At 36.6% G+C, this 26,231-nt stretch overlaps 1 protein-coding gene across 7 annotated transcripts in view; it reads right to left on the bottom strand.

Moving 5' to 3' along the window:
* ZFYVE9 (zinc finger FYVE-type containing 9) overlaps positions 1-26,231 on the bottom strand; it is a 57,559-nt gene that overhangs the window by 30,574 nt on the left and 754 nt on the right. For 2 of the 7 annotated variants that reach the window (XM_026034253.1, XM_026034236.1), the window contains exons 2-4: positions 10,124-10,226; positions 4,599-4,703; positions 1,674-3,766 (exon numbers count right to left, since the gene is read on the bottom strand). In XM_026034253.1, the coding sequence (XP_025890038.1) occupies positions 1,674-3,766; positions 4,599-4,668 (2,163 nt within the window). In that variant the 5' untranslated portion in view covers positions 4,669-4,703; positions 10,124-10,226. Of the gene's footprint in view, positions 1-1,673; positions 3,767-4,598; positions 4,704-10,123; positions 10,227-18,670; positions 18,726-25,586; positions 25,609-25,738; positions 25,760-26,194 lie in introns of those variants that run through there. The other 5 variants (XM_026034230.1, XM_026034262.1, XM_026034244.1 and 2 more) reach the window with 5 other exon arrangements.

Genomic DNA, 26,231 nt, shown 5'->3' with positions numbered 1-26,231 from the left:
TTTCTCATTTTTGCAATTCAAGGCTTCAGTCATCGCAGGGAAACAACCAAATGCAATCAATTAACTTGTTTAAAGCATGAAAATGAATAGAAAACATAACTGTAAATAGAGTTCATAGTCATATTTGTTAAATTCCTAAAAATTAAAAGCATGATCTAAATGAACAACAGTATAACTTAACAGGTCGAAGCTAAGATAAAATACCAGTGACAGACATAATTCTTTTAGCTGAAATTCTTTAGTCTCAACTGCGATGAGAAGAWGATTGAGCCCTCTGACACTCCTGAAACACACACAAAAGGCAGGCATCTAACTTCCTATGCTGTGTACTGATCTCCTGGGGTTACTAGTTGCAACCTGCAGCAGGATGGTCAGGAATAAGCAACAGGGATTCCTTCACCAGTGCTTAAGGAGTAKGTATTTACCAGTCAATATCCTGGGAAAGATTTTTCAGCATGTCTCAAAATCCAATTTGAATAAAAACTACTCAACTGGCAATGCAATGGAGAGAGTGAGTGCTATGCATTTTGGTTACTAAAGGGCAAGTGGCAGAGAAATACAGTCTGTTATAGAGGTGCAAGCCAGTGTTTTCTACTAGGCTGCTTCCAGAAAAAGGTGGGATAAGAGTATGAGCTTTCCGGACACTGCTTCTGAGTGCCTGGTTGAGTCGTTCAACTTCCCTGAACTCGGCTGGCAGCTGAACATGTTGCCATAGGAGCCAGGAGGTCGTTCAATCAAATTCAGAAACCTTTGGATAAGGCGTAAATGAACCAAAGCTACTTTTACTCTAATTTTTTAGTATCTATTTTTATCTTAAAACTATTTATAAATATGTTCTTGACAAAAGTGTTAGTTTACCTYTTTTGAATACTCATATTTTTTCTAATGTTCCTATTTGCCATGTACCACCAACCTGTATTTCAATAAAAAGATATTTATAATTATTATGTAAACCAAGTGTTTATCATAAATTTGCCTCATATGAATTAGTGTYGACCTAGATGGTATATATGGAAAAAAATCGCAAAACAAACAGAAGATTGTCAACAATATTTCTGATGTAACACAAAACAATACAGAAATTAGGTTTTTGTTGCYTTCATTACAAAATTTCTCACCACGTTCATCAGATTACAGAGAATATAGGATAATTTTTTTCCTCAGAAGCAAAGATACATCCATGAAAATAGTGTAAGCAATATGAGAAAATCAGAAAAGAAAACTTAAAAGAACAAAGTTGGTTAGTCATCTAAACTACCAGAAATGTCAGCAATTCAATAGCTCACTTCCAAGTCGCATCAATATGTTTCAGTATCTTTAATGGGATTATTGATGCAGGTATTTCTGGAAACTAGTTTCCTGCACTTAGCTGTTTCACAGCAGTTCTACATGAATTCAAAGCATGCTAAAGCTTGCAATCAGCTAACATCCTGACCTTAGAGGATAATCATTTTTACAACAACRAATAACCAATAGTCACTTTCCATTAGAACACCAAATGGATTAGATCTTAAAAACAGTTTGTTTTGTTAACTGATCTAATTTGATCCAACACCTTAGGAAGAAGTGTCACAGATAATTGCCATCAGCGGCTTAGGGAGTTCTCTGATTTCCTTCTTTTGGGGTTACAAATAAAAACACAGCTCGGGCTGACTGAAGGAGTATGAGCTTACCTTCCCACACGCTCTGCAATGATGCCTCCTCTTGGTGAATGTAAATCTGGCCTCGCATTTCATGCAGTTTGGTGCTTGAGAATCCGGAACCCAAACTGGAGCCACCTCACCCAAAGTCGTAAAAGGCTTTCTGGCTGGAGCTCCAAACTGACCAGCTCTGAGATCATTGTCTGGACTATCTGGGGCTACTGCAAGGCACGGACTACTAGAGACTCCAGATTCATATTCTTCCAAGTGTTCCCCATTAGCATCAGAAATAGAGACATTTAAAGATGTGTCACCAGCAAACATGTCTGCTGTCAAGGTATCTCCTACTTGTGTCTTACCAAAGACATTTTTGTTTTTACTGCTACCTCCACAGTTTGGGGGAATGARATCATTTTGTAAGTGGTCTGATAATGGCTTCGGAATCTGCAATTTAAGATTTGTAGGTTGCTTAGGTCTAGCACCACCAAAAGGAACACTAATAGACTGCATATTAGTCACTGGTTTTGGTGATGTTTGCCCTTGCATGGATGGAACCTGACTACAGAGGTTATGTAAATATTTTTTTTTCATTTGGTCACCAGTGCTGTTAAAGGTAAGACCACCACCTTCTGTGGTCTCATTTCCTCTCTGTTCATAAACATTAGTGTAACACTCTGACTTGCTCTCCTCGATCTCCTTCTCCTCTGTCACCGAGTCTTCCTTGGAGGGTAAAGTCTTTGGAATATGAGCAACACTTGGATTCTGCATTCCATAGGAATCACAACCATTAGACAAAGAGCTTGCTGCTGATGTACCCACAACATCAGAGAGACTGGGCCCTTCAAGCTCATCTGTACCAGTTCCTTTTAAGTCCGCGCCTGCTTCCATCACCCCATCTCCACATTCTCTACTATTACTACAAGCCTCATCAGGCTGTTTTGTCTGCAGAAGCCTTTCATTCTCTCCCGGAGTTTGCTTATTATTCATCTCATTCAATTTAGTTAGTTCCCAATTAGTCATCTCCTGAGATTCAGGGTAACACTCCGCTATGCTGAGCAATTCCCTCGTGCCAAGATTTTTATCACATTCACTGACTTCACTTTCAACTCCACTAACGTTCTCAGATGCAGAATGTTCTGCAACATGTTCCTTGTAATTGCCACTTCCAGCCACATTAGGTTGACRAGATTCAGTGAGCCCAGATAGCCTCGATGGAAATTGTTGGGATGCTTGCTCTTCCACAGCTTCTACAGTTAAGCTTTCGTTACTTGAACAAGAAGAGGTTTTAGCTTCTAGATCAGTTCTCTGAGTAATGGCTTTACTAGTAAAATTTTCAACTGATACACAATTTTCTTGTGTTTTAATGGCACCATCATCTGGTCTCTGTAATAGAGTCACTGCATTAATCCCTGCAGTTGTACTGTCTGAAAAAAGTGAATCTCTACTCATATTAAAATCATCCTTTAATCGAGAGGAGGGGTGTGCAATGGACACGCTTTCAGATGAAGCATTAATCAAATGAGTAATAGAGTCATCTTCAGCACAGAGCTGACTTACTTGCTTTTCTGTATCTGTATCTTTTTCAGTTGATCCATTTACAGTAACACTAAACTGATCACTCTGTCGGTTTTCATTATCCAGTGTAAAGCTAATAGTGTCCATTAGGGACTGACTGTTGTAATTTTTACAATCCAGCAAATCACCACTTTGTAGTGTTCTTCTGTCACAGTTATGCATGACTGCCACCACTAGTACGTTTTTTTCTTCTGGCAAGCAAGCTATATTTCCACATTTCTTGTCCCTTGTTTCTGCAGTGTTACACTGATCATCTCGACTGCTATTCCTCTTAATTAATTGATCATCTGCTGCCGCCTGATCATCAATCCACATGACGGGGGCTTCCGAGCTTATACTAAAATCCTTTCCATTAGTACAGTGAACCCCTCCTCCTGTTGATGTGTTCACCGAATGAGACAGGGAGAAAGATTTTAATCTCTGCTGACATTCATCAGGAGCTGTAACTTCATTCACGTTGGCCACATTTGGGTTAAATGCCAGACGACGAGAAGGGGGATCTAGAATCTGATTCCACTTCGCACCCAACAGTGTAGGTGAAACAGCGGCATCTGAAAAATTAAATCAGTAAAAAAAACACATAATGTCAAACACTGATGCAACCTCTCCACTTTAAGAGAACCTACTCTCTTAGTCTATAGATTCTATTAACTCTGGTACATTAGAATGGCTCTAACACAAATGCACAGATGTTCAAATAAGGATACAACAGTAAAACATACCTAACTCATCCTTGGTGAGCCATTAATGGCATAATCATATGAGGATTTTGGAACTCAAGAACTTTTAGTTACATTAATTAGTATAACAAGTTGAATTTGCACAGTCAATTTTCAAGTATTGATTAATATACTTTAGACAGGTAGAAAGGCTTTTAAAAACCCTGCAATTCTCATAAAATTTCGAACCTCTCTGATAGCACAGAACTAGTGATCAGACTAAGCAGAACCTTTATACTTTGAATATGGCAACTTTTATTTTGATCATGATTTATGTGACCTAACAAAGTATTTCTATGCTTAAGTTCCTGAAAACTGTACAAGGAGCTTAATGCATAAATCCATTTTGTCTGAATTGTTAAAAATAAGTCATAAAAATATTGCCACTGAGATTACACTCCATATAACCCCTCTTTAAAAAAGTCTATGTTCTGTTCTATGAAAATAGTGAGAAATAAATTTTAAAAGGTGAATGGATACAAAAGAACATTACTAACAATCACAGAAGAAACATTAAACAAAGTTACCAGATGTTTTTCACAAGTTCTGAGACCAATTTGCAACACAAACCAAAAAGGGGATTATAGGTCTCTCTTCTTTAGCAGTGGTGTTCTTTGTAGAGTACATCTAACGTACACCTCTAATTTTGTTCAAAATGACTCACCTTCGTTTTGCTCAAATTCATCTAAAACCTTATCGAGGTTATATGCCTCTGCTTGGAAATAGTTCTCCATTTGTCAGGGAAGGACCACCAGACTCCTGTCTGAACCTGCCAAATAGGGAGCAAATTGCAATCACAACATCACAATATCTAAACATCATTCTGAAAGGTTCCACCATATAATGCCCCAATTTAAAGGCAGGGGGAGGGAGGAGGGTTTTATAAATGAAAATTTATATGTATTACATGCATTGCAAAAACTTTTTCCAAGAATAAAAATTATTTCTGTGCTTAAACTTCACTAATTCAGATTAACWACTTCTCCAAACTCATTTTGATTTTGCTATTTATTATTTCCAAAGTTATTAGTATGTCCCCAAAAGTCTAAATTTAAACAAAAGCTAGATTTTTTTTWAAAAAAAAGACTGAAGTATTTGCAAACTGCAATAGAATATGGTTTTAAAAATTCTGCCACACACAGAATTAAGATGCAAATGTGTGGACATGAGCCATGATCTGAAGCTACAGCATTGTTACCACCTGGAGTACACAGCTTCATTTTTAAATACGGGCTATCAGAGCAAAATAATCAGAGAGTGAAAATGAATCCTGTGCCATTTCAAAGCACAACGTGTTCCATACCACAGAATGTACAAAGCAATCATCTTTCCTTACACTTAATTCAGTGCGTTTTCCAGGTAATAATGACAAGCCTTTTTGAGAGGCCCAAATATAGATAAAAAGAGATTTGTCCAGGATTTGGGAAAGATATGTACAGACAGCACCTCAAATCAATTTCTGCAATTCAGAAATGTCCTGTCTGTTTAGAAACTTCTATTTAGGACAACATAACAAAAATAAAAGTCACATAGTCCCTTCTTATGCAATGTTGGCTTAGGATCTGCATAGTGCAACCTACATAGGAAACATTCCACTATTCTCTTATTCAAAGCTTTTATTTCCATTACATAYCAATGCACTTTTTTTTCTTTTATATAGACGCCCGATTTTTTTTCCACCACAATAAACAGGAGGACAAGGGGRAAAGAGAGAGGTTTTTTATCTGTAGTTTCTAAAGCACTGTCACTGTAACTCATGAGCAAGGATATATTTAACTATATTGCACTGAAAATGTCAAACCCAATCACATGCCTTTGCCCTCACAGCTCATTATCAATGCTACTTTAAGCATTTCAAGGCCTTGTCTCAACTTTTTACATTCAAGAAAAACGCTGACCTTCATCTGAGAATTTAAACAGAACTGTCATCAAACACAGCAATAGCCTTTAAGATATTTCAGGTACCAAACGATGATGGCAGTGCAACCTTCCTTGTATTGCCACATTAATGAGTCTAACTACAAGGGTCACTGTAGTAACGACAGCAAAATTGCTCCAATATCAGTCAAAATTGTCATTGTCTGGACAACTAGAAAGTCAACTATCCAATAATCTGAAGATCCAGTTTTTGGGATCATTCTAACACTGATCAGCTCATGTGTCTTTGAACAAGATTCTAACACTCTGCTTCTACTTTCTTAATTATATACTCTGCCAGCAGCCCTCTGTGTCATTCRTTTCTGAGATACTCGAAGAATTCATGCTTGCAAAGTTGTTAAAAGATGTAATTACTCGCATTCTGCTACCTCTTAAAATACCTGTCTTAAAAACCTTGTTTTCCTGAAATGCAGGCACTGGACAACTAGCAAAATGCACATAAGTAAAAAGTCTTACAAAAGAATAATATTCTCAAGATAGAAAGGAAGATCACAAGGATGAAATAGATAAAGTTAAGTCCTTAAATAACCTTCTACAACTTCACACAGTAAATAACACTTTGCCACTTCCTAATTGTAAGAATACAATAGTCTTGCTACCAAAGGCTTCCAGCAGCAAGATAGCCTGGATCCATTTTCTGAAAACATTCAGTGCCAACGAAGATATTTTCACAAAGAAAAGTGTGCCATAACCTATATACTGAAAGGGAGAGACCTTGATTTGATCTGTTCTTTGAACACCATCCAAAACAGTGTTATTCTCTTCAGAGCTGCTTTTTAATATTGTGAAACAAGGAATGGAGGAGGAGAGGGTGAGAACCTCGTTTTGCAGTAGGAAACAGTGTTAGACCTGACAGCCCCCAGCTCAACTCAAAACCTGCTCTTTTATACTACAGAAACAACAGACACAAGAAACAAGTCAGAGGAAATTTCCAATTTAAAGCTATAAAGTTTTCTTTAACACTACCCTTACAATATCCAGGTATTGTGTAAAAGCAAACAGATTGGAGGAAATTATTGACCAGCACTACTTCAGCTGCTAAAGTGTTAAATACAGTTTTGTGTTCATTGAGGGCAACAGCTGTCTAAGATCATGTTATTAGGACCAAACTGAGGCATTAAAATATCAAGAAATGCAAAGTTCAGGCTTTTAGGACTGACTCTGATCCAAAATTTTCACATGGTATTTTTAAAGAGGTCATGTAACAACATAAATACATCACTATTTGATGGAATCAAATTTATTTTATGTTTTGAAGATACACTGAGAAATTCAACTTTAAAGAAAATGAGTATAGTAAATTATGAATTTCAGTAACCAAAAAGGCAGTGCAAAGCAAAAAGGTGGTATTTTGCACAGCAATTCAGAGACTATGGGTTTTTTTTTTTTTTTTTTTTTTTTACAAACTCCCAGTCTGCTACAAGATGCAAGATTAACTCCTCCTACAAGAAAAATCACTGATGAGCTGTATCACTTACTCTTCACCAATGTTTTGCAATAGCCATTTTGATCAAAGGCTCAACATTCTCTACTGTATTTGCTTTCCTGAATACAGTAGAGCCAGATTATGGCCTCTGACTGATGGATTCTTAGCTCCCCCCAAATGCCCATTATCTTTGTGAGCTATTCAACCCGCCRACCAAGTCACTGTAGTAAAAATCTTACATACCATTCAAAGCATTTTAACTGGAAAAAAAAATATTTACTACACACATTCCCATTAAGACAAAATCTTTTCTCATGTAAAACTTTTTTGATCTGCTTGAAAAAAGCAGATGCTTTTCCTTGTACCTAAAAATATTTAAATCATTCAGACTGTCTCCAGCTTGCAAGCTTGGGACGTTCTCTTCCATCTTTTTCTCCTCCTCTTTTCAACATCACGATGGGAAGCACCTTTATCAGCTAAGTATCTAATACTGATAAGTTCATTAGAATCTGTTTTAGTATCCTAATTAATATTTTGCTTGAAAATGATTTTTTTAATATCAACCAAAACTGACTCGCTACAGCAAGATTGCCTTATGCAAAATGCCATATAATTTCACATTTACTTGTCCTATATTTAATTTACATTATAATAACAATCCAATCTAACACTTTAGAAAAATGAGAATAATTACTCTTAGAAAAAGTCTGACTAAGGTCTTCGATGTAAATTATATTTGTCATACTGTGAGATTGAAAAGTAACGAAGCTGTGTTCAATAGAGTCAAAGTGTTAAGCTGCCTGAAAATACCCCATTTGGATTTCCATGCATTCTGACACTGAGAAAGGGCATCCAGTGAAGGCACACTCTAGGACACAAACACAAGCTCTGCAGTATGGGTGGCCCTAAAGAAATAGGCTACAGGCATTGATTTTTTCCATTTTGTTTACTTTAGAGAAGATAATGATTACTGACACGTAAGTTGATGGGAAGGAGAGCTATGCTGATTAGCCAGTTCCTGAATGCAGAGTTTTTAAATTCATCTTTGGACCTCTACGTTTTGATTCGATGTAGCTTCCACAAGTTTAAAACCAATTCACATCTGATCATTCATTCAAGTTTGGAATCCAACTATAAGCCCAATAAAATTACTTAAGAACTGCSACAAATTTATGCACATGGATGTAAGGAGAATCTAAGCCATGTTTGCCCATAACAATTCCTAAATGTAGCCCTGTATTATTTTGTCTTTCATTATCACACAAATCAAGAACAAGATAATATCTAAGGAAAGTAATGTTAGAAGTTGACAATACACATTACTATTTTTTATTGACTTTTGTCTCTTTCTAAAAAAAAAGTTAGCTTTTAAATTTTAGATTATGCACAGCTGTGTAACATTAAAAGAATAGAAACATAAGAAACTTATGGAACTTAGGAAAATTACCTGTTTACCAACAGAAACATAAAGAAGCCCTAGAAATTTATGTCCACTTCCTTATAACCCCATTGTGAATAATCCTACCTAGTAACCCTGTGAAAAACTTCATTTATTAAGACCTGGCAATTAAACTGCCAAAATTAACCTASCCATTAAATGTGAAATAAAGAGTTCAAATTTCATCCGAAGCATTTATCCATAGTTTGCCTTAAAAAACACCCTCCAAGTAAAGAGAACTTTGTGCAAACACCTTTATGTAACATTAAGAATTCTGCAGCTCAAACACTTGGCACACAAGAACATAACTAGTCAAAATCCAGATTGATGGCTTCTTATAGTCCAAACTAAAACACACAAAATAAACAGCATCAGGAAAAATAGCCCTTTTCATTATTATTACTTCACTTACTAATGTACTAGGATATATAGAGACTTTTTTTGAACTCATAATCACTGACAGCCACTCTAAATGAAATCGTGATGTCTATGCAACTAGATATTTCTCAGAAAATGGTCAGCTGCAAATTTTCAGGTCTAACACCAACAATGATTAAAGAAAAATAATGAAAACATATGAATATAAAAAAATACCCTTTCCCTGAAGGCCATTTTCGATGAAGAGAGATCACTATGTTTCAGTATGAAAGTGTGAACATATTTAAGCAAAATTTTACTAACAAAATACTTAAGTATTTTATTACTGTCTTTATCAAGAATATATACAAAAGACTTCTAGAATGATCACATGACTAGACTGAAACCAAACATTCCTGTTTTGTCCTCAGTTTCATAGTCCACATAAAAAACACAATTTTCTCATAGCATGATTACATGCAATTGCAAGCTTGGGAGGTTCTCTTGCATCTTTTTCTCCTCCTCTTTTCAACACCAAACACACTTTGCAAACCTCCTCTTTTCAACACCAACTTCACAAAGTCATGAGATCTAACACTTCTGAGGACAGGCTTGAACCCCAAGAAACAGTGGTCAAGTCCACACCTGGTTCCAGCTCCTTTCAGTGACCTTTACCTTAAACACTCCTCAGAAGAATCAGTCAAGCATTTCTACCGCAATAAACAGCTTGTTCAGAAAGCTCAGCAACAGTCACATCTTTATCTGATAAGATTTAACAGTACAGAACGAGGAAGATTTTGCCTGCTTTTCCCATCCAAAAATAAGACATATCCTTGCTCTAAAACCAAGCAATTACTATCAATAAAAAATGAACACACAAAATGCTAAAAATACTTCATCATCTTGTGCACAAGACACATGTATGTGTATAGGCATGTGTCTATATAAATGTACGCATACACATAAAGACATCTGCATTTCAAGTACATACTCTCTGTCACAATCCTTTAAAATGGAACTTGCCTCTTACCTTTTTCTTATACATGTGATAAGAAACGAATGACCCTGTGCCTACTCATGATGACTGCAGCACAACCAGCCAGTTCTGCTGAATCAGTATGTTCTACTTGATCCTAAAAAGAAAATATAAACATGTATTTTATGTTTGGTAATTCTGCCACAAGCCACGTTTTTTTCAACGCATGATTGCAGCTAGCACAAGCACATTTGACAAATGCTGCAAGGCTCCAAATGATTTAGACTACACTTGCAGCTTTTAATTCAGCAATCTACGCACTATGCTGGTACTACATTCCTGCATTCTGATGAAAAAGGCTGATGATAAAAAAAATACATTGCTACCTTCCTACAACTATTTTTCATTTAATTGCAAATCCACAACTCCAAGAGTCCCTGCATCCCTGACGACCTTGGCTGTAATGCTTAATTTATAGAGCTAGCCTCTGAAGTTAATTATATTACACTACAATAGGCATTCCAAAAATAAAGAGATAGGAGTTGTGATGCTTAACAAATATTCACGGCCCTCACAATTCTGTAAACTCGATTCACCATCTTCCCACTGATTTCTTTATAGCTAAACAACTGGTTTTGTCTTCAAATTATTCCTCCTACAGTCCTAGTCTCTCCTCACTTCCTTAAGGCTTCACTTGAAAGGACAACATGGCATCAACCTTCAATAGCAGGGAGAATCCAAGAAGAAAAGATTCCTCAAAAAACATATCTCATTATACTAACTGTGGCATCTTTATAGGATCAGGTGCTCATTCTCACAGGCTGCATCCTAACAGTCAATATAGCTCCAAAATTCAACACTGCCATGAGCAAAGACAAACAACTGAACAAGAGCAAGGGTGAGTTAAATTAAATTAATCCTTTAAGGTTTCCTGGTGCTGACATTTTACCTAGTAAATAGTTGAAACATTTATTAGTGCTTTGATGCAGCAGCATGTTAGAAAATAATCTTTAAACTGTGCTGAAATGAACAGAGCTGGAAAAAAAAATACTTCTCTGTACATGAAAGCAATATTCAGTGTTATACTACAATTTTCCCAGGGTTGTTTATTATTCTTTTCAGAAATAAGCTACAGTAATAATTCCAGGAAACTAATGAACTGAACAGTAGCACTCCTAGTAGTACTGTTTCCAAATTCAAAATAAAATCACACAGCTTTGTATGCCAACAGAACCATTCCTTTATGCTAATTAAAATTTCAGATACCATGCATATTTCTACCTCCGTAAGATAAGAGGCCATTTAGATATTTTGGAAGTAGACTTCACTGTATTACAAGGTTCTTCAGATAGGCTTCCCATGTGCGCAAAAATGAAGGTGTGGGAAAATTTAATTTCACTGAAAGGTGAATCACAGAATAATTAAGATTGGAAGGGACCTCTGGAGATCTAGACCAAGTCCTCGGCCCAAGGAGGGTCACCTGGAGCACTCTAACAGCATCGCACCCAGAAAACTTTTGCATATCTCCAAGAAAAGACGTTCCACAACCTCTTTGGATAATCTGTTCCAGTGCTCTGTCACCCTCACAGTCAAGAAGTTTTTCCTCAAATTCAGGTAGAACTTCCTGTGCTTCAGTCCCCAGCCACTGCCTCTTGTTCTGTCACTGGCCACCACCGAATAGAGTCTGGCCCCCTCCTCTTGACAATCTCCCTTAAGGGATTTATACACATTGATACAATCCCCTCTTCCCCTCTCGGCCTTTTCTTTAGACTGAACAGGCCTGGCTCTCAGCCTCTCCTCACAGGACAGATGTTCCAGGTCCTTAATCATCTTTGTAGCTCTAAAATGATTTTAATTATTTTTTTAAAGAGATACATAGTACACACGGCAGCAGGGCAAGGTTATTTCTGTCAACATACCCCCACCCTGGCCTGTAGATAGAGGACAGTTCAGTTCAATTTGAAGATAGATCAATTAGTAACAACACCAGTGGTCGTTTATGACCAGGTCTGTCAATTGAATCACGATCAAACGCATTTCACATTAACAAGTCGTTAACCACAAACTTCAATCTTAACTGATCAGAAATAGATCTGACCCAGCAACCTAATGCTGAAACATACTGTGTTGTCACAACTACTCAAAGCCAACAAGCCTGCTAGGCAAGGGATACTCAGAACAACAGAGCGTCACTGCTCTTTGATTTTATTCTGATCCACCTCCTTGTTCCGTTCTTTCTATACAGCTTTTTTGTCCATAATCATTCAATATGGAAGAATACGCATCCAAAGAAGCACTACCAATCTCTGAAGAAGGCTCTAAAGAGATACTACCATGAGCACCTAGAGCTTACTGTCTACAATTCCACGTTCACTCTCAACAGCCACTTCTCCTTACGAAGCTCAATCCAAAAATCAAAACATATTAAGATTATGAATGCAATATACACACACACAAAAAAAACATAAAGAACTAAATGTAGGATTTGAACTAAAAAAAAATAAGCTGACAATATAATTAATCTTTTTCCTATAAAAGATTAATGTAAGGGAAACACTGAAATAAAACCAAGGAAAAGGATAATTACAAAAGACAGTCAAGGATATTCATTGCTATGCATAACCTAATGAATATTAAATTTTTCACAAATAGTACTCTCTGCTAAAAAATAGTACCATGAAATTTGAATATATATATATATATTTCCACCTGAAAACTGCGTGCCTATTGGAAAATGATTAAAAATGAAGGAGGCCCAGTGTCCCTGCTGCTCCACTTTGCTTACTTTAAGCTTTTCACATTTTTTTCTTTCTTCTGCTGATGACTTTCTGACTCCTGCCCTACAGTGATATCACTCAGGTGCTGCTTTGGTTTTACCCTATATGTATGATTTCCCTCAGGAGCTCCAAGAGGGTGACTGCCAATTACTGCAAAAGCAAAACAGAAATTGAAGAAAAATCTGACAAGCAGCGACGTGCCTGGAATAAAGAGACGATGAAGAGCAGAAGAAAAAAGTTCTAAAAATAACTGATCAGAAATATCTTCCACAAAAGGGAAAAAAAAAAAAAGAAAGTAAAAAAATGTTTACAACATTAAATGGAAGTAATCTGARCTAACATGAACTAGAATAGTTTACAGCGAATGGAAAGAGTCGGAAAAAGAAGCAATTTTGATACTGCATAAAAAAAGGGGGAAGAAGCTCAAAGCACGAGATGCTAAAAATGCTTCTATCCACAGGCAAGGATCCAATTCTWAACTATATAAAGGATGCTCCATGGCATGCTAACAGTGAGATGATGTCTTTGGGCATGCAGCAATACATTTGCGGCAAAGGACTTTATTGTTGCTACATCAGTTACACRGAATATTTGCCTAAATGCAAACTTAGATTTCAGTGCTTTTCTAGCTTGTCTTCACTGTGGAATCATCTGATGGGCGATTCAGGGAAAGCAACAGCCGTATTAACAGATTATCATTATACTTCAGGCGCCAACTCTCACAAGAACAAGAACTGCAACAATAAAGAAATTCTATTGAAGGCTTTTACCATAGAAGAAAAATGGTATATTTAAATACAAGTGGGAAGAGCTAGCTAATTTCAAAACACATATCAATTAAAATAATTTATATAGAGTAATTATCTGAACAGCTCATCTGAAAGCTTTGCAAGTAGAGAGGTTGATCACTAAAATGATGCAATACTTGGAATAAGAGTAATTTACCTTCAAACTATTCAACTATTCGTAACTTCATAATGGCTCCTTCTTGGCCTCTCAAAGGAAGCAGCAACTTTAATCCAGTTTCATATGAACACACATTTAAATTATTTAAGAATTAATGCAAGTAGAAAGACAAATGACTATTTAGGAATGCTTCTCCTGGCTGGCAGTCTGCCAAACCAATCTTAGCATACAATGTCACAACAGCACCCAGAAATCCATATGGACTGTATATGTCCACACACAGTGAATGAAAGCGAGCTTCATTCTCCAGTGCTGTCAGGCACTTTATCTTTCCTGAACATTAAATTGACTTTCAAACAGCAATTCATTCAGTGCAGARATAAAGTACCAGGCAGTTTCTATCTAATGTATGCCAAATAAAAGGAAGTGAAGGCTTTATATAATGTTTGTGATATTACAGTAATAATATTTATATCATATATATGAAAATCCTGGCAATGGCAAGGACTTCAGATTAGGCCACAAACTAGGAAATATTTCAATATGAACTATTTTATTAATAATTTAAACCTGYAGCTTTGCAATAAGAAAAAGAATAACTGTTTTTAAAATGTTAAATATATTAAGTGGCATCAGCAAATAATAATCACTTTTTTCAAAAACCTTGTCTAAAAAATACTCCTGTAAAATAGCACTCCAGGATTAGAGACTCTGTAACAACTCACCCTAGCAATAATTTAATGAGAAATATTAGAACTAGAAGCAGGAGATCAAACATAACATACATAAACAATATTATCATATTTGTTAATCCTTCTTCTACATCAAAAACTCAAGACAAAATAACCTTCATTTTTATGTCCCCAAACTCCCTGACATGGCTATTATTCAAGCTAAAAAATGCAAAGACTAGCCTGGGGCAGGGTAGGCTGTTTCTGGGGGATATGACACCCACCCCCCCAGGAAGGGTAAGCAGATACCTATGGGTATCTGAAGGGTAAGTAGATGACCTATGCTAAAAGGTACTCTATTTCAAAGTTACATTGGTTTGTCTTTTCCATAAATGGAAAGGGACAATACATCAAGCAACACAGGAATATTAGTGATAAAAAAAAGAAACTTTATTTTTTCCCTTTATCCCTCCCCAATGGCATTTTAAAGCTATTACTTTCACTTTTGTCTCCAGTCAAGTTTCCATAAGAAGACATTCCTGCAAGCCAGAGTAGCAGCAAGGCAGTCAAAAGAGCAGATATTTCAAAGCAGCATTATGGAAGAGATGACAGTCAAAAGAAACAGGAGGACAAGAAAAATTAGAGCAACACTATCAACCTTTGCCCTCCAGTAAATAATGGCAAGCAGCCCAACTAGAAAGGACACCTGGTTTATAACAGTTCATAGCAGCAAATAAATTCCATTTCCTATCCCTTTTTCTATTTCAAGGAGAAATAAAGTGATCTATTTTCCCAACACAAAACACAGTCTTGCCAAAAAAAAAAAATCCTCGGGACACTATGGAGGCTGGGCCTCCAATACCTAAGGACAAGAACTGTGTGTTCCTCTTATGTAACTTCTTTTGACTGKCTTGAAAAGCACCCATAGCCAACTCTTTTAAAGAACAGACAGGTTTACACCACTGTACATTGCCTTCAATGCAAGCTTTTTCTTCCAGAGAAACATAGCTGAAAAATAGAGTAAAATCCTTCCTAACCTTACTCACAAGCTTATGAACCTCTACTCAAAACCAAATGCTTTATAAACCTAAAGCTTTATATCACTCAAATGTTTTAGCAATATCCAAGTTCAAAACTTTAACAAAGCAACAGTCACAGTGTACTAAACCAAACATTCCTGAATTTATACATGGATTCCATATAACAGGTTAGCCACATAAAAAGGGGCTTAAAAAAAAAAAAAAACAGTAAAYGTAGCATACTGTATATGAAGGTGATTAATTTTTACTGAAATATCAACTAACGTAAAATGTATAGAACAGTAAAGATTATGTTATCCCAAGTATATCGATTATTCAATAACTTAGATGTTTCTTTGATTCGGACAACATAGGAGAAACCAAAGGTCCTTGGAATCAATAAGTGAGTGCCTACAACTGTCGAGGAGCTGTCCTTTTATAAAGCCCAAGACAAACCAATAGGTACCACTAGCCAAATCCATACCTAATAATAAAAACCAAATTCTCCAGGCAAGCAGAATGGGACTGACGAAAAAGACAACGGACRAAGAGGGAAATGGCTCTGCTGCCATTTACCAGCACATCAATTCTGAGTTGTATCCACTGGGGAGAGAAGCAGCTAGAAGCCACACAATTTATGCACTCAGCTGATCTTTAAAAGAATAAGCAGTACAGAAACCAAGTCCTGAAAAGCAGTCTATCAGCTACTCAAGTTACCTTTATCAACACAGGTGGATACTTCTTTTTCCCAATCTTACTGTAGTCATCTCTAATCCTCTGTTACAGGAGAGTTAGTTCTCTAATCCTATGTTTTGTAGGGCTGGATTACTGTGTATCTCAAAGTAAAAATGGAGCTTTMTGAATGTTTCTCTCATACTCCTTTTTGATGTGAAATTATCTCAAAGGGAGTAACTTTTAATTCCACTCAGCGATTTTATTTCTTCTTTTGTGCTGACCTTCCTATTTATATCATGTTGAAATGAAACTGCTGCTATATATGTTTATAATATCGATTCATTATGAACTATTTTTGCCTTGTCAAATATAACAAGGTTCACTGCCAGATGTTTGTGATCATGATCTAACTACATTGCCAATGCTCATTGTGCATTACATCTTAAATCATCTGTAACTGGTAACTCAATACAAGCCAATACAACTGGTGCAACGCTATTTACTGAAACAGCTTCCGCTGCCATTCATAAGCACAATTCTTATTTACACTGAGGTCTATTAAAAKACTTGAAACAGTGGTGAAAAAAACAAATGCTAACCAATAGAAAAAGGTGAATAATATCATTTGCATTCACTTTAAAGCTTTTTTTGTTAACATCACTCCTATAAATGCAATCTGGTAGCTACTCAAACTCAAAACACTCAGTTAGAAAAGTAGGTGTCCGTAATTCTGCATTGTTCGCAGTTCCCTTATGTTGTCACAGGAAATAAAGCATTAATGAATGCAAAACAAACTTTTTAAAAGCAATCACTAATAATGATCTATTTTTGGCATCTTATACATCTTCAGCTCTAAGGAYGCCACATATTCCAAAAATCAGTTGCAACTTTCTCAGAAATGGCAAATCTGGGAAACCTAAACAGCTTCTTTTGAAAGTTTGTCCACTGATAGGACTCTTGATTCTGTTTATGGCAGAGAATTTTTGTGTTCTCTTTCCTTGGTCTGACGATCTTAAGTCCCCCTCTAAGGCACATTCCTTCCTCAATCACTTCTTCCTGTATCCATTTGCTTTTTTCYATCCAGGCTCCCTTCTTTCCCTGTCAAAAAATGAATTCTCATCCTCTCTCCCTTCCTCAATTACGTTTTAACGTCGCTGTGCAGATCCACAGGCATAAACCAACTGRAAGAGGCCTCATTAACCACAAAATATTAGTCCTCATTCTTAGCGATGGTTGGAAGAAATACAGTAACAGTTATACAAACATAAGCCAAAGTCCTTAGACACAACAACTATCATAAAAGAAAGAAAAARAAGGTGGCCAAAATAATGGCCAAAAAAAAAAAAGTGTTACTATTATCCTGCCTTCCACCTATCCTCATCATTACTGACATCATGGCTCCTTCATGAATTAAGCCCTCAGTCTTTTTCACTACTTMACACAATTTTCATGTGTACACACACCTCCAGGATCCAGAATCAATACAGACACCTGCTTCCCTCAAGCATTTGTGTATCTGAAATCTCTACTTTAGACGAGTTTGGTTATCTACGGAAGAGCTGCTCTTCACACATTTCCTCAAAGTAGAATAGGGTACAACTGAATCTACAAGCCATATGAACACAAATGCAGCTGAATAGTAAAAAGAGAAAACATCCCTGCAAAGGACACTAGTGGAAAAGGATGAGGGAGCACAGACACTAAATTTAAACTTATGCTCATTCTACAGATGAACAGGGAAAAATGTATGTGCAAATTTAAATTATGGATTAAAATGTATTTTACAGGTGGCACGTTAACTACAGTTAAGGAAAGGACAGTATAAAGCAAAAGAATATTATGGACAATATAAAGCAAACGAATATTATGCCAGTACACTAATAGAGTACTTGAAAGTATACAATTATGCAGGTAGATTTTTTCTTAAAATAAAGTAATGACCTCTTAAATTACACTTACAAAAGAATCAAGAAAATAGTGTGTTGTATGAAGTGTACTGGGTTTTTATTCAGCCTTCATCGTCTATACACAGTATGAAATTCTTTCAATCAATGCAATTTGATATTTCAGTTAACTGGGTGTTTGAACATATATCAATTAAAGCGATCTGTTAATAATATAATTTAAGAAGTGTGCTTTACGCATACTTTCAGGATTGCCAAATTAAAGGAATCAATTGAAATAACTATTTTAATTAAGCAATATTCCACTCACAGTGTAATTTTGTAACCTAACAGCAACTAACATGTGCTGCTGACTATCAGAGCGGCCCACAAATGGAAACAGTGGCTATTTACTGAAGCACAGACCTCAGAAGGGGGATAGATGAGATACCTGCCTCCCTTGCTACAAAACACAAAGCAAGCTATAGTGTGTATTATGGAAGAGCACTGTATTATGGAATCCACTGTATTATGGAAGAGCATATAATTTCAAAGACGGAAATTAAATTAAAAAAAAAAAAACAGAAAGAGGAAATTTGCCTCTGATGTGATCCCAGTACATACAAATGCTATTTTTCTGCACTACAGTAAACAATAAAATTACACTGACCTGATTGTATTGCAGGGTACACTTGCATGATATGTGCTAAACCCTTTAAATTTTGTGTTTCCTTCATCCTATTAAAAAACAAACAAACAAAAAAAACAGTATTCATAGTCTCAACAGCACACAAATTCTAAGAGGACTTACATATTGGACACGTGGTCAGTACCATATATAAAATGTGGTGGGGTTTTTAGCCATATTTCCTAGGAAAATTGAAATTATCAGATCACATTGTCCACTTTTAAACTACTCTTCAAAAAATAAAAACTTTAAAGAAAATTATTATCTGCATAATACAAATACAAATGGCTGTCCCTCTGAGGAAAAAGCAAGCAGAACTCGGTATATGTATTTTTGGCAGCTGTCTTCTGGGCAATCAATATCTACAGAGCTTTGGAAAAAAAAGAGAATTAAGGTGTTACGTGAGAAAGCTGGGATTACTGCAGAGGGGGAGGAGAAAGGGAAGAGACTAGGCAACAAAAAGGATTTGAATTACAGAAAACCTATCTTCTGCAGGGCTCTTGCAGAACCTTTGTTCTGCAAACTTATCGCAGAACAATATGTTTATAAATAAAATACCTTTATTGAGTGCATTTGCCATCAGATTCAGTTTACACTACAAAACCCATCCAACATATCTTCTAATTTAAAACAAAACATAGGTCTCCCCATTTTCAGATCTTGTGAAAATTCTTCCTGTTACTAACAAAATCACAAATTCTATGGAATTATGGTCAGAGCAGAAGTCTGGAAATGAATCTGGATTTACATTCCAAGTAGTTCAGCTGGCGTGGTAGGATTTCCTTCATCAGTTTGCAAGGCTAGACCAATACATTGCACTAACTTTGTCCAAGAACCACAAAGCTCTTAGGAGCATCAGCTTAAATGAGTGCAGTTTCCTGCCCTCAAATTTACGTAGCATGAGTCAGACTCRTCAGTCTGTGATACCCTAAAAAAGACAGGTAGGTATTATCCCTATTCAACACTTGGTGGAATTGATATATGTACAGGTTCAAGTTATAAGCTTTTGACGTCATACTGTGCTTATTTAAGACAGCATCACCACCAGATAGCTATTCCCTTTCTGCAAGAGATTACTTAACCCTCCTTGGCTTCTTTTCTCTACAACTCAAGCAGAAAAAAATGTGCTACCTCTTCAGTCACCACACTTATTAATGTGAGGTACACATAAACTAAATTTTGTTTAAACTGAGATGTTTGAATTCAGAACTGCAGAACTGGAAGAGCCAACACAAATTTACTTCTGCCAATTTTCGTCACCAAACAGTGCAACCTGCGATCACCTGAGTGACACCCCCACACAAAATACCAAAGATCATCCTGGAGCTCCTGCAAGAGCGGCATGCCCAAGGACAGAATGAGGAATGTGGATTGCCAAAACCAGGCCCCATATACCACTGCCAATGTCATTGTTCTTGAACTTCTCTCTTAAAATCCAACTATTTTAAAAATGATGGCTTGAGAATCAGATAAAGCAAAGCTATTGTAGAAAAATAAAAAAAAAGAAAAAAGAAATGAAAAGAAAGTAGAGATGAAAGAACTGCTTCATTATTCAGGCTAAAAGATAGAAAAGTTTAACAAATAATAAATCAAAAAAAAATCAGATATGAAACTAAATTTTTTGTCCTGCAGTATCTCCCAAATTTCCAACAATCTAATCAGACAACATATTACATAATACACGACACATATATGCAGCTAATCTGCCAACTTTTCTTGCATTTACACTAGCTATATACACTATATATTCTTAGCTACAGCTGACTTGACTTTTACTTTACTGATCCAAAATCAACAATCTGGATCACACTTACAGCACAAACAGGTAGGAATGCATGTGCACTGAGTTCAAAGCAGTGTTTTGACACTACAAAACTGAATCTGGAAATAGAAAAGCTTCTCTAATAGTCAATGTCGTTCACAGATAGAGAAGCTATTACAGGATTTAGAAGGCTCTTTGATCTGTTTCTTGCACTGAACATTACCACCTCCTTTTAAGTTCATTATATTATTTGTTAGAAAAATATCAGTGTATGCTTCTCCACTGATAATTTTTGACGATTTTTCTGTAATTTGCCTTTATTACTTCCCTAAAAAATAAAAAAAAAAAATGTACTCAGAGCATGTGTATAAAGACTAAGAGTTCTACTTCAGATTTTTATATAAAAGTAAATAATTTTTTTTATATTATAGTAAATTTTTTTTAATGGCCAGAATGCAGAAATAAGCTTGATAAGCACTACAAGGGGAGTTAGGGTACTTCTGTGATTGATAGAGCACAAATGAAACATTGGCATAAGTATGGCCTAATTTAAAATTATCACCTGATAGGAAATGACCTCTGGATCCTTTGTATGCTGGGAGTAGGGAAGGGGCAGGTTCCTCCCAACTAGCCCTTCGCTAACAAAACAAGAGGCACTGCACTTAAGATATACACTAAACACTTTGGGGTTTTTTATGCAGGCCCACAATTGCTCTCTGGGAAAACTGAAGCACAAAAGGACAGTAAGACTCACAACAAAATCATTAGCAGTAAATATAGTCATAAAGTGGTAGATTCCATTTATTTTCTTCTAATTCAGCTAGGGGTTTTCCCCAACACAAGCAAAAGCTCAAAATAGTTTCAAGGTCTTCGATCATGCCTAATTTTTCTGTTGTTTATCAAGAATAGCTGGGGAACAATCCTGAATAGTTACCAAATTGAGATCTTCAGCATATATAGAAGAAATTGTCAATGTACTCAGATGAAAGAAGGAAAAATAAAAGTTACAGCTGTGCCTAATTTAGGTTAGGTGTTTTTTCCCCCTCCTTCTAGCTACTTTGCATATCAGCTCAGTTCCAACCAGGTAACAAGTAGGAAGTTACTAGTGAAGACACGGTACTACCATATTATTTTACATACAAAGCCATACCCTAAAGCAGGGTTCAGCATCACAAATACCAGTTGATGCCTAAAGCGGCCCCTAAAAAACTTTCCACCTTTGTTACTATGCTGGAACTGAACCAGTAATAGAAAACCTACCAAAACAATTTAAAAAAATTAACTGATGACATTCTTTTCAACTGCAGAATCCTGCAGAAACAACTTCATTATGCAAAATGTTGCAATGAAGTTGCAACCCCTGAAAACCTCATAGAATCTCTCATTCCTAATAAAAAGTTAAAAAAAAAAAAAAAAGCAGAGACAAAAAATATCTAATATCAGCATGCAATACAATTCCTGACAGAAAAACACAGATGATCTAAGCTGAGAATACCTGAATGCTCCTGGATCTTCAACATACTTCATCAAACAACTGATACTGTTATGATTTCCACTGAGTCATAAGGTTGATTTGTAGTTTCAGATGCTGTCCAACTACCAGAGATATAACTAATGCATAACACATATGATGAGGGTATCTTTATCTCTATATTGTATGCAGAGTATACGATACAGAAGTTATGGCCATAACACTATCCGCAAATGATTCACTATGAAGGTCTAATAGCGGCTGCTCCACACAAGAGCATGGAGACCACTGAAAAATTGATCCAAGTGAAAATCCAGCACTGAAATCCAAGTTTTGATTTGCCCAACATACATTGAAACCCAAGGATAATGCCTATAAAAGAGTTTCATACATGGACACCAAAACATGAAGACTAACATACAGTCAGACTGCCACATGCTGACATTTCAGAATGATCAAGTTTTAGATGAAAATAAAAATGGGTTAAAGCCTTTTTTTTTTTTCTGCTCTCCTCGATGACCTTCACATCTGAATTAAACTGAAATAAGAACATTCAGAAATGCTCTCCTAAAGATATTTCACTAGCTTTTCAGAAAGCACTGTTTTTCCACACTCTAAAACAGGGAAAAATCATGAGGCTTTGACAATATGCCTATTTTTCATACAGCTTACCCCTGCCTTTTCTCCTGCTTTTACTTGCTATAATGGAGCTATGCCTGTATAACATTCAATTGACTAGATTTTCTTCTCCAAGTTATCTCCCATTTGAGCAGATTTGGGGGAAAAATTCCATAAGAACAGCCTACTCACTGCTGTCAGCTTTTCATTTGTCTTTAACCCCACTTTAGAAACTAATAACAATCTTAAAAATAATTTGAATGACCATATGTGGATAATGGTATCTATCATTCACCTTCAAACTGCTGCTACTGTATTACAAGCAAGATTGTTCTGAAAAATGAGCATCAATATTACATATTTCTACTTATCTCTTCTTGAAATACAACAGCAATATAATCACAAAGCAATACTGGAAAGATTCAAGGAAAGAATGAACCTAAACTGTTCTTAAAAGTATTCTTCATATTTTGCTCCTGTACTCTGAATAACAATGTTCCTGAATATCCCCAGCTAACCATATATATGATGCAAAAGGGAGAAAAGATGACCAAGTGCACTCAGGAAACAAAGACCTTTTAAAACAAAAGGATTGAGCGCAATATTCCATTAAGTCCAGTGAAAAGGTCACAGAATCATCAATGTTTTGTAATTTTCTCTATAAATTTCTCTAACACATTTAAAGAAATGGTAGTTTAAATATAACCTGTATAACATGAACACATTCCCTCTCACACAGAATAGTACAGAATTACACTCACTAAGCTCTAACAAGACACCTTAAAAATCTACACATGCAGAATGTCTTAAACTTAAGTCTTAACTTAATTTTAAGTCTTTTTGGCCTATTAAGTTAGGTTTTGGTTTCAATGAAGTTAAACCCAGAAAGCTATACAAAAAATAGAAAGCATTCTAATACATTTTTAAAAACAGAAACATTTGTATCTAAATAATAGCTTAATAGTTTAACTTGATTACATTCTTACAAATGCTTCTTCTCTATGCACTTCTCTCCAATAATGACCCAGCTGATAACCATATCACATGTTTTGCTCTACTAGCTAGTCTATTAAGCATATATGTATCCTGAAATCTAATTCAAGTAAGAATTTAAGCAGAAATTACTATGTAAACAAAAAACTCTCCACACATCTTTTACAAGTTCCTATTAATTCACACTAGTGTATATTTTCTCAGTGCTGTAAGATATAACCAACATTCGAAAGCAACGCTAAAGTAAAAGCTGCTTCTATTACTTAAAGATCAGTATTTTAACTTACCTTCACTGACTTATTCTTGACTATACATTTCTTCTCAATAAAAAATGTTCAGTAGACTTTCACTATCATTACATAGACAAGTTTCGCAACGTATCTCAACACAGGATGGAAAAATTGAGCAGGTTAGTTTATATTTTTGTTCATTTCAAAATGTAAGTTTCAAAGAATCTTAAATAGAGACTAAAGCAAATCACCTTTTCATTTCTTCAGATAATTTAATCTCCATCATACTAAAAACAAACAAAAAAAAAAAAAAAAAAAAAAGCATTTACAGTCTTTAGATGAAAGTTTCAAAGTGGTCTGTGACTATATTGGTATCTTCCAATAACACTCTGGACAAAATCGATTCATCAACATTCACGTCTAATTGTGCATGGAAACTACTAGGTCCACATGATTTACTATGAGGAAACTAACTTTGAAAGATTTTTAGCTTAGTGCAGCAAAAGATTTTTCTGACCAGTAAAGCATTAATACACAACCTCTTCCAAAAGCTAGTTCTTTTTGGTCAACACTTACTGAATGGCAAAACTTCACACTGAACTTTTTGCAAAATAAACTCCAGAAAATTTTTATAAGAAGTCTGTACACTGAAAACCTAACAAGCTATTTTCTGCTAGTGGACATGCAACAACAGACCTCAAAAGCCTATATCATTCTTTGGCTACAAGTTTTAATAAAGCATCTTTGTCCTTTGTTCATTCCCTACCTTTGTTCCCTGAGACAGAATAACACTAGCGCCAAACTATATTAAAAAAAGAAAAAGAAAAAAGGAAAAAGCATAAAGTATTTAATCTGAATCTTAGCCCCAGGCCTCAGATCCTGAATTGTGTGTTTCAAAGTGTTTATGACCCTGCCTAATAACTAACTCAACACTAACACACAAAAGGAACACCCAGTATCAGGACTCAATACTACAGTTTAGGAAGGATTTTCTTCCATTTTTCATGCATTAAAGAAGGCATCCTAAAGCAATGGACAATTACTGAATCAATCCTAATGTGTCTGATGATGGTAAATAGTTAGGTTTAGATCAGGGCTTGATTTAGAGGGAGACTTGCCTCAGTTCTTATTCAGCCTCCATTTCCCATTCCCCAAATCACTGAATAGATTTTTAATTGCATCTCTTGGGTAAAGGAGGCTGCTCTCTTAGTTTTCTATTGCATGCCATAACTTAAAATTTAGGCATTAACATAGGATTTTGATGCTATTTCAACCACTAAAGGTATATCTAAAGTCTGGATTTGTTCTACACAATCAAAAATGATTTGTCAATAAAAGTTAAGTACAAGGTATCAAAACATTGCTTAGTCAATAAAATGCTACCTAAGGAAAATAAAAGCTTTTAGTAAAATAGACCATCTTTTTATTTCACTTTTTTATATACTGCTCCTTCCAGTTTTAGTTTCAGTCTGAACCAAAATATTCAGGATAGAATTATTCACAAATTCTCATCTAATACACCCATACTTAAATAAAGGTAGATGAATCTTCAGGTATCAGGTTTTAGTCAGCTTCTACTATTTAAATTGAATGAAGATCACACAAAGCCAGAACCCTCTATAAAACCTTTGCCACAAAAATAATCAGGAATATCTTGTCTATAAATAAACAAGATAGTTAACACTAAAACATATAGTCTATCAATTCCCATCTGTTACTTGTTCCTCAGACTGGTTAACGAGATAAAAACAGTTCTTCAGGCACCCTCCGTCATAGGCACCTATCTCACCAGACCGCTCATGAGCAAGCAAGCAACCAACCCACCTCTGCAAAAAGTCTGACATGCCAAGAGTGCCAGTTATTCTTAGAGTGAGATGCGGCCAGTTTCACGTAACTAGAGATGTTATAAAACACATCCCGCCCGCCCCATCCCCCCTCCACCACTACCACCGTTGCAGGAGGGACTTGTTACACACCGCGCCGAGCAGAGTCATATCCCTCGCCCGGGGAGAGGCCGGACATCGGGCCATAGAAAGGGCACAAGACGCCGCTCGGGAGCCTCCCGAGGCTTCCCCTGGCCGCGTCCTGCCCCGGGCTGGGCAGGGGCTCCCCGCCTGCTCGGGACCTCCAGAGCGGGGAGAAGGGCGCAGGGCAAAGGGGCCGCTCAGGAACAGAGGAGAAGGGCCGCGGAGGGAGGTCTGCGAGGGACGGGCTGAGGGACGACCGCTGCCCTCCTCCTGCGCGGCCGCAGCCTCTGCCTCCCTCCGGCGGCGCGTGGGAGAGACGGCCGCGGAGGGGACGGCCRGAGCCCCCTAAGGCCAGGGCGGCGGCTCCGCGGCTTCGCCCGGCCGCCCGCGGGGCCTCGCGGGGCGGCAGGGGCCTGGGCAGCGGGGGTAGCTCCGCGGGCCTCGGGCTGCGCGCCGCTCACTCACCTCGCGAGGCGGCAGGCGCCGCCGGCTCTGCATGGCG

Source organism: Nothoprocta perdicaria, unplaced genomic scaffold (assembly GCF_003342845.1).
Source record: "Nothoprocta perdicaria isolate Ctin4 unplaced genomic scaffold, notPer1 scaffold_0, whole genome shotgun sequence".
NCBI lineage: Eukaryota > Metazoa > Chordata > Aves > Tinamiformes > Tinamidae > Nothoprocta > Nothoprocta perdicaria.
This window is presented reverse-complemented; position numbering and strand designations above follow the sequence as displayed.